The sequence below is a fragment of the Pogona vitticeps genome, chromosome 15 (genome assembly GCF_051106095.1).
Source record: "Pogona vitticeps strain Pit_001003342236 chromosome 15, PviZW2.1, whole genome shotgun sequence".
NCBI lineage: Eukaryota > Metazoa > Chordata > Lepidosauria > Squamata > Agamidae > Pogona > Pogona vitticeps.
In genome coordinates, this window is record NC_135797.1 from 12,424,515 (window position 1) to 12,433,282 (window position 8,768).

General features: G+C 57.9%; 1 protein-coding gene across 2 annotated transcripts; it reads right to left on the reverse strand.

Annotated features, from left to right (window-relative positions):
• Positions 1-1,278: 1,278 nt before the first annotated feature.
• On the reverse strand, positions 1,279-8,474 carry RCE1 (Ras converting CAAX endopeptidase 1). Of its 2 annotated transcripts, none has more exons than XM_072984401.2 (8): positions 8,143-8,474; positions 7,358-7,460; positions 6,670-6,749; positions 5,423-5,501; positions 4,083-4,250; positions 3,037-3,108; positions 2,542-2,604; positions 1,279-1,814 (listed from the first exon to the last, which is right to left on the reverse strand). In XM_072984401.2, the coding sequence occupies exons 3-8, from the start codon at positions 6,727-6,729 to the stop codon at positions 1,567-1,569; spliced, it is 690 nt and encodes a 229-aa protein (XP_072840502.1). In that variant the 5' UTR covers positions 6,730-6,749; positions 7,358-7,460; positions 8,143-8,474; the 3' UTR covers positions 1,279-1,566. The 2 variants fall into 2 exon arrangements, with proteins under 2 accessions (XP_072840502.1, XP_072840505.2); XM_072984404.2 differs by having other exon boundaries at positions 6,670-6,753; positions 8,143-8,351.
• Between the last annotated feature and the right edge of the window lie 294 nt (positions 8,475-8,768).

Genomic DNA, 8,768 nt, shown 5'->3' on the forward strand with positions numbered 1-8,768 from the left:
TGGCTGCACAAGCCTCTTTTCTCGTTGCGTGTGTGGGAAGGGGTGCATGCAAGCAACAGGTGACGCCTGCCGTCTGGGCACCCACCCCTGCCTCTCTGTGGCCTTGGTGGTGATGTGCCATCAACCGATTTACAGAGACCCTAGTAAGGCTTTCAAGTGAGATACAGTTGTGCCCTGCTTAACGATTACCCCGCATTACGAAGAATCTGCTTCACGTTTTTGCGATCGCAAAATGATGTTTTAAATGGGGTTTTTTCACTTTGCGAAGATCAGTTCCCTGCTTCAGGAACTGATCCTTCGCATTACGGCGATCAAAACAGCTGATTGTCGGGTTTTCAGAATGGCCACCAGGTGCTCAAAATGGCTCCCCGCTGTGCTTAGGGACGGATTCCTTGCTATACAGGCACCGAAAATGGCTGCCGTATCTTCGCTGGACGGTGAGTTTTTAGCCCTTTGGAACGCATTAACTGGGTTTTAATGTGTTTCAATGGATTTTTTATTTTCGCTTTACGTTTTCGCTCTACAGCAATTTCACTGGAACAAATTAACGTCGTTAAGCGAGGCACCACTGTATTATTTTTGAAGCGTGACTCTACCAGTTCCACATCCCCTCCAGTCAGCTTTCGTGGCGGAATGGGGATTTGAACCCAAGCTTCCAGAGTCCTCGCCGGCTCTAGCCACAACACCACACTCTTGATCCATGTGCCAGCCAGGGCGATGGCACAAAAGTCTTGTGCCCCTGAGAAACGCCCATTGGCCTCAGGCCATTCTGTCTTGGCCACACCGGGAGGCGCTGTGATGCTCGGTCGCCTGCATCGGCTGGTAGGGAGCCTCTCTCTCTCTCCCTCTGTGCGTTTTCTGGTTTTTTTACGGAGGGGGAGGCACCTCCCATCAGCTCTCCGGGGACCCCAAAACTGACCCTTTGTGGCTTTTCTCTCAGAGCCTGTGTCGTGCTGTGTGGGAGGGAGAGGGCCAGGCTAGGATTTGGGAGGAGGGTCCCGCTCCTGGCGGGAGCGTCACAGGCAAAACCGCTAATATGCCTCGGAAGATCCTACTAGGATCGTCCGAAGTGGGATTCGGTTTGATAGCTCGTAACACACCGGGTTTTCTGTTTGTCGGGGAAACCAAGGAAAAGTAACCTCTCTCCTGCCCCCCCCCAATGGGGCTGGCTTACCGCCCGAAACACAAGCCTGCCCTGAAAAAGGCTGAGTTCCTCTGAATCTCAGGGAACGACGGAAGCCACCGACCCCAAAAATCACGCCCGTGAAACGACCCAAATGTCTCCTTAAAGTACTTTAATAATAAAAATAGAGCTCTTTGGGGGCCCCAGAAGGAAAAGGCGACCTGCCCCACAGATCTAGAAAAAGGACTGGGTGGCTCAGGGCAGAGGGCGCTGGTGTGGCTTGGCTTGCCCCACGGGTTTCGGACGCAGCTTCTCCCCCACAAGATGCCGGAGGTCCGGCCGCGCTCGGCACCCTTCCCGCCGAGGCGTGCAGGATGGCCCCGTGTGCCGGAGTGGTTAACGCCAGGGGGGTGAAAAGAGTCCCCCCGCCCCCAAGCCGGGTGTCAGGAGCAGAGGGCGAAGCTGCCGAGGCTGTTTGGGGGCGAGGTCAGTCTGGAGAGCGAGCAGATGGGCAAGTGTCCGAAGAAGGCCGGGTCCGTCATGGGGTGCAGGAGGAGGCAGAAGAGGGCCACCCCCAGCAGGTAGAAGGACACCACCAGGAGGCGCTGCGGGTGCTCCAGCACGGCGCCCACCGCCGGGAAGCCGACGTAGTTGCAGAACGAGTGGCAAAGAACGGGCCCAATGAGGTGCCCTGTGGAGAGAGAAGGCAAGCGGCCGTCAAGCAAAATCCTCTAGCAGGCAACTTGCAAAGAAGCTAGTCCCTATGGAGACGACAGGAAAAAAAGGTGGATGGAATATAGAAGGCGTACCTCGGTTTACGAGCACCTCACTTATCGTGATTTTCGGTTTACGAAGGAAAATCCATTGAAACGAATGCTTTGGTTTACAAGCTTTTTTTCGCCCTGCAAAGCAAGTTTCCCCAGGATGCACTCATTGGGCCTGGGAGGTTTATAGCGCCGCCCCCGTGCATGCCTTCCTAGGGGAAGCCGCATTTTTGGTTGATGAGTTCGCAATACGGAACGTCCCGGAGGACGCATTAAATTCACCAACCGAGGTACGCCTGTGAGTGATTCTGGGGAAGAATTCCCTCTCGATGCCCCACCCAAGCCTGCTCTTTTAACCACAACCACGGAGCATTGGGTGAAACAAAAGTTATCATGGGTCTTAACGTCATCCTGGTCAAAGACCTCTGGATCAGTCCTTCACATTTTGCTAGCGGTACGGGCAAAGGGCAGAGAACCCGATCATCGGCAACGATTCTAGAATCCCGGTCGCTTTTTCTACACCTTTTCCCTCTCGATGCGCACCCCGAAGCAGGTCTTGCCCTTTGGATTAAAACTCGGGAGTCTCCCTGCTAAATTCCCCACGTAGGGAGGATTCATTTTCAAGCCCTTCCTTCCCCCGACATCTTCACCCACCTGTCCTGATGAAAATGAAGGCGGTGTACGCGCCGAAGACCGCTGTGTACGAGAACTGGAACACTGCGGAGAAGAGAGCAGAGAGACGGGCGTTGGGCAAAACTCGCTCCGCTGGAAGAGGCACAGTGCGGTTCCTCAGCGAACAACTGGGGTATAAACTATAACCTTAGGTCCCTGTATTCATGCAGAGACACCTTGGACCCGATCGGTTTGTCCGTTGATCCCCCTGACGATCGGCTCTGAAGGTAGCCGCTCTGCCGAGGAGGGGGCCTTCCCTTCATCGGCTCCCTGTTTTCTTCCAAGGGCACCCAGGAGGACCTGGGCCTTCAGCAGCAGGCATTCCCGCTGGCACTCAGCCGTGCCCCCTCCCCAAGAGGACATTGCGGTCTTCCAAAGAAAGCAAGACGTCTAGATTCGGCACCTCGACGGCCAACCTGGTCTTCCATCTGCATGCCGCTGCCCCCTTGCTGATCATGGCAATGCCCCCCCCCTTACCTGCAGAGAGGAATATGCTGGCGGTGCTTCCCTGGCGAAATCGCAGCTGTTCAATGACGTGGTGAAAATGAGCTAGGAGGGAGAAAGCAGAGGAGGCTCAGAGACAGGAAAGTACCCACAACTGCGTTCGGTATCCTGAGCTCCACCCCCGAAGAGCTGGGGGGGGCTCCCCAGAAGTGGCCCCAAATGGAGATAAAGAGAATTCTCCGTCTGACAAGGAAACCCAACTGGTTTACAAAGGAACAGAGAGTGGCACAATTAGGTCTTTGGGGAACATATTTATCTACAGTAGGACTGTGGTATTCATAGGAGGGGCTTTTGGGGGTTCCAAGCCCCCCAACACACACATATATGTGCTGAAAAGCATGGATAGGGCAAACCTAGCATAGTCTGGTTCCCTCTAGTGGCCAGTTCTGGTTATACACCCTGGAAATGTGTGGAGGCAGCGGGCCAAGGGCATTTAGGCCAAGTCTTTGGCCTGTATCTTAGGGATCAAAAAGGTAGCCGTCGGGCAGTTGCACCGCTGTCGTCCTCCTGATTCCAGCCGGCTCGCGGTCCTCTACCCGTTGGGTGTCCTGTTTCCGAGACAGGTCACAGAACCAATTGTGAGACAGGAAGTCGGCCAGAGGAAGACCCCGACGCCAGTCCTCTTTTACCCCACATCCAGGCGACAGGATACTTCCCGGCGCCTTCCAAGCAATGTGAAATGACCACACACGGAGCACAACCCCAGCAGCGTTAAGCAACAGGACTTAAGACGGGACTTCAGGATGTTGATAACTAACCGCTCAAGAGGAACAGGGGCTGGTTTGGGTGCCCTGCTAACTCTCAGCAGCGCTGGAACTCCCCGATCCCGTTAGCACAGCAACGCCACCCGGTAGATTTGTTACAGAAAAAGGCTGGGTCTCCAAGGGAGTCAGAGGAGGGGGGTGGGGAATAGACCCCCATCTGGTCCCTCTTGATAGCAAGTAACGGGGTGGGGGTAACGGGCCGCAAACCCTCACACACACACGCACCCTGGTGCCCCTCGCACAGGCGGTACTCACCCACTCCAAAGAAGAGCGGGCAGGTGAAGATGGCAGGCCCCAATCCCGTGCAGGGGATGAGCATGGGGAGCATGCAGGCGCGGAAGACCAGCTCCTCCGTGAACGGAGCGATGATCTGGTTTCGGAGCCAGCGCATGTCGGTCAGACAGAGAAGCCAGAAGCCGGGGTCTGGGGGGGGGGGGAGGAGAAGGACAGCAGAGGAACAGCAGCATTTATCGCTGAGGCCCATTCTCTTCGGTTTTCCCCACGCGCAGAGAAACGGAAAAGGGCCGGAGGGCGATCGGCCTCAAGTCGAGGAGAGTTTCAAAGGCTGCTTTTGACAAGGGGGAAAAAAAATCTCGCTCTCCTGTTGGAAACCTGCGGTGGTTTCCTCGTGCAAAGGGGAAAGAAAGGCTTCCTTTCAAAGATCGGCCTCTGTACCCTAAGGGCAGGGAGGATGATATCTAACACTCTGCTATTGTGGCTGACCCCCCCCCGCCAAACCGGCCACCCAATGCCTGGGGGTGCAGCTGCAGCTATGTGCCAACGCCCGGTGCCTCAGGGTGGCCCCCCCAGGAGAAAAAAAACACACACCCCCTAACAAAGTAGGAAAGCCACAGTTCTCCCCATAACGCCAAGGATCCTGTAAGACTTTGGGTGAGAAATCAGCCCCATGGGATATCGGCGTCCAGGCCAGAGGTGGATCGGACAACCGTCTGAAGGGGGCTCCTCTGCCAGCGCCGGGCACACGTTCTGAGGACAAGGCGGCCCAGATGACGTGGGACTGATTGAGCCTTCTGGCAGGGCTTGCTTTTTTTGTTTGGTTGGGGTTATTTTTACAACTGCCAGATCTGGGCTGAAATTCAAAACTCCCATGAGCAGAGGAAAGAAGGCCAGGGTGGCAGAGAGAGAGAGAGAGATCGGGTGGCACCAAAACTGACGAAACCCGCAATTCTTGAAAGCGAATTGCAGGCGGTAGACCTTCCCCCCCTCCGGGCTTTTCAGAAGCCCCTCCATGCGCCCCCCCCAAAGACCTCCTGCCAAGCTTCCCTTTGAGCCACCAAAGATCATGCTCTGCTTTGCAGGACCCTGGGAGTGGTGAAACCTGCCATGGCCACCCGGTCACTTCTGTTTTGATTCCACCACCACCCCGGATAATGTGGGAGCACCGTGGGCCTTGCCAGTTTTCCAGCCCCCTCTATACCCCTCGCTCACCCCACCCCGCTGGCAAGGCTATCCCGTTTTGTCCGGCACCGTCTCTGGACCCTTTGGGGGGTGGGGGTGGGAAAAGGTTCCTCCCTCCAAACTCTGCATGGAGGCAAGCGTTGCCGTCCCGCATCCATCCACCCAGGAGGCCTTACCCAAGGCGACTCGCACCCCATCGACCAGGTCCCAGGGGCAGTCCATCGACAGCTGGATCAGAGGCCCGAGGAACAGGACCTGGCGGGAAAGAGCATCTCTGTGAGCGCACGGCAGGATTGGCCCCTTGGCCCATCGAGAGGACCCAGTAAGGGTCTCGGGGAGGGGGCGGCATGCCGCCAGTTTGGACCCTGTTCCTCCTTCTATTGAGAAGGAAAGAAAACCGGCCTTTGCCTTTGAGACGACATATCCATCGGCGCTAATTATATTCCAAAGTTAAGGATCTCACCCACCCCCATAGACACTTTCAGGTCGCATGGCACATGAATTCAAACAATATTTTTAAAGTTCCCAACTGTATTTCTGGTCAAAGAATGGGGTCCTGTCCACCGAAACCCGGGTTCAAGCCCAGACACTCGCTCGGTGGCTTTAAGCCCAGTCCCTCTCAATCGGCCTGACCTCCCTCGCAGGACTGTTGGGAGGATGAAAGCCATGAACACCACTGTGAGCTCACGGGAGGAAAAGGGGCCCTTTCATGCCCCTCGCAAACCACTAAAAACTCAAATCAGCTTTGTTTTGAGCTTAGCCTGACTGCCATCGGACACTGGGGAAGGCGGTGCAGGGAACCCCGCCGGCTGTCACAGAGAGAGACGGGCAGGTTTCTCCCCCTGGTCTTTGGCCAGCGCCATTTCTGTGCCGCCAGTGAAGAAAAAGGCACACTCCTTCTCCTTTTTTCCAAGGGATGGTTGCTCCATGCCATCAAGCCGCCTCACGCTTTGGGCCATAAAGGCTCTCCAAAAGGTCCCCGTACTCAACAGCCCTCCTCTGCTCAAACTCTGTGGCTTCCTTGATGGAGTCCATCCATCCCATGTTGGGCCTTCCTCCTTTCCGGCTGCCTTCCACTTTCCCCAGGCAATCTGGCCTTCTCAGGAGGTGCCCAAAGTACAACAGCCTCCTTTTCTAAGCTTGCATATTGTTATGTTTATAGAGGCTTATTGCCTGCTTACTTTCCTCCAACCGACACAAGGTCATCCATCCTAGATGGTCCTTCTCCCCATGTTTATCTGCCTAGCAGCCCTGGTGAAGGACCTTAGGCTGAAGGAGACCTGACCCAAACACAAACTCTCTCACAGTCCCTCGCCAGCGCATGGGCATTGCAACGCAAGAGGAGGGCCAGATGCAGGGGGTGGCCATGACTTTTGGGGGCTTACCGACCAAGCTCTCGGCGAGAGCGTGAGCACTTACTGACCATGGTTAGCAGCAGAGGGAGGACCGTCGCCGGCACGATGCCCTCCAGCCGGAAGCCCATGAGGGTGAACAGGGATGGACCTGGCTGAGTGGAAGAGAAGATGATTTCAGCGGAAATCCGCCCCCGTGGATCAGCGCACCACACGGACACAAGGCAAAGACGGGCCACGGGCAGAGACGCAGGCTGGCCACGGGAAAGGTTTCCACCATTTGCCCCAGTTCATTGCGGCTCACTGATACGGTGCCAGGAGGCTTCTGCCCTGTGCCCCACTGGCCTCTTGTCAATTAGCTACAATTAGCTGCGGCAATTTCTTTCTTTCAACTCTTTCTAGGTCGCCTTCCTCCCCAAAAGGGCCCAAGGTGGCTTTGCCTTGTTAAAACAGCATTTAAAAGCTAAAAGAGCAAGTCTAATACCAATCTTTAAAAAGAACTAAAAGTGGTATTGTATTAAAAGGGTGAGGCCAAGCTTATGTAAACTCCCCCCCACCAAAAAAAAAAAAAAAGATTTCCCGACCTGGTTTCAGGGTCTGTAAACAGCCTTTGATATCCTGGATGAAAAGCCATCTGCAATGGCTGGTTGTAGAAAAGCAAATAAATAAGCAGGCACTGAAAGAGGTTTGGGAGGGAGAACAAAATCTCCAGGTTTTTTTTTGGGGGGGGGGGTTGTTTTGTTGTTGTTTTGTGCTCACCTTCACTCCGGTCACCTCTTTCCAGGCCCAGATGAAGCAGGGGGAGAGGAGGGAGACGACGAGGACGCTGGTGAACCGCCGCTTGATCACCGCGGGGTGGTCCCTGGAGGGAGAAGGACCGGGCAGGATGAGGGCCGAAGGCGAAGGGAAGGGGTCCGGGGCACCCAGAAGAGGCAGGAACCAAAAGGGGCTGCGGGTGGGGGCTCAGCACCCCCACAGCTCGGCTCCTTTCTTCCGACGGCCCCTGCGCTGCCCGAGGGGGGAAAGGTGGGTGGGTGGGGGGAGGCAGCAGGGCCCGATCCTTCTCCTTCTTGCAAAGAGGCTGCCCGGCGCGGGCTTGCTTGGGGGGGGGGGCGGGAAGAGAGAGAGCCTGAGGACCCGCCTGGATCAGTCCCCCGACCCAAAACAAACACACACACACACACACACACACGCACAAGCAGGCCTGACCTTCCGCTGCCCCTTTCCCTCAAAGGCGGCCCTCCTGTGGCGTCTCCCCAGGGGAAGGAAGCCGAGCCCGGGGTTCAAGAGGACGCTCCGAAGCGGAGCCCCCGCACAGCTTTGCACGGGGAGCCGCAGGCCCGCCCGCCTGCCTGACCCGGGTTGGCGGCTGAGCGTGGGAACGGGGGTCCCGCTGCCTTCTTCCCACCCCCTTCCCCGCCGGGACCCCGTGTCGGTGTGCGTGCGTGTGTTTGCACGTGCGCTGCAGCCCGGGTCGCTCGGGCGCGTTTCAACCCCCCCTTTCCCTCCTTCCTCCCTCCCTCGCCTCCGGGGGGGGGGCTCACCTGGGCAGGTGGCTCTTCCAGACGTAGAGGCTGCCCACGTAGGCGCAGGCCAGGCCCAGGCACGAGGCCAGCGACGCCCCGCACAGCCCCGCGCCCGAGACCCCCGCCGCCGCCGCCGCCATGGGCGCCCCACCGAGGCCCCGCCGCCGCCGCCGCCTCCAGGCCGCGGAACAGGAAGCCGAGCCGGGCTTGCAGCGGCGGCGGCGGCGGCGGCGGCAGCTCCGCGCAGGAAAGGCAAGGAAAGGAGGAGGAGCGGGAGGCCGGGCCGGGACCAGCCGGGCTTGCAGGGGCGGAAGCGCCGCGACCCCATTCCGGGCGGCCCCGGGGAGGGGGGGCTCCTCCCACCGCCGCCGCCGCCGCCGCCCCGGAGGAAACACCCCCCACCTCACCTCCCCCGGGGGCTCCGGATCGCCCAAAAAGGTAGGGAAGCCTCCTTCCGCCGCCACCCCCCCCCCGGGAAGGGAGGAGATGCCGCAGGTGTCTAGGAACACACACACACACACACACACACAGTCCCCTTGCCTTTTTTGGGGGGGGGGAGGAGTCCGGGATTCCCCTCGCCTCCCCCCGTTGCTCCTTGGAGGGGTTTTGGGGTGTCTCGCGCGGAGGGCAAACCCCCCCCCCCC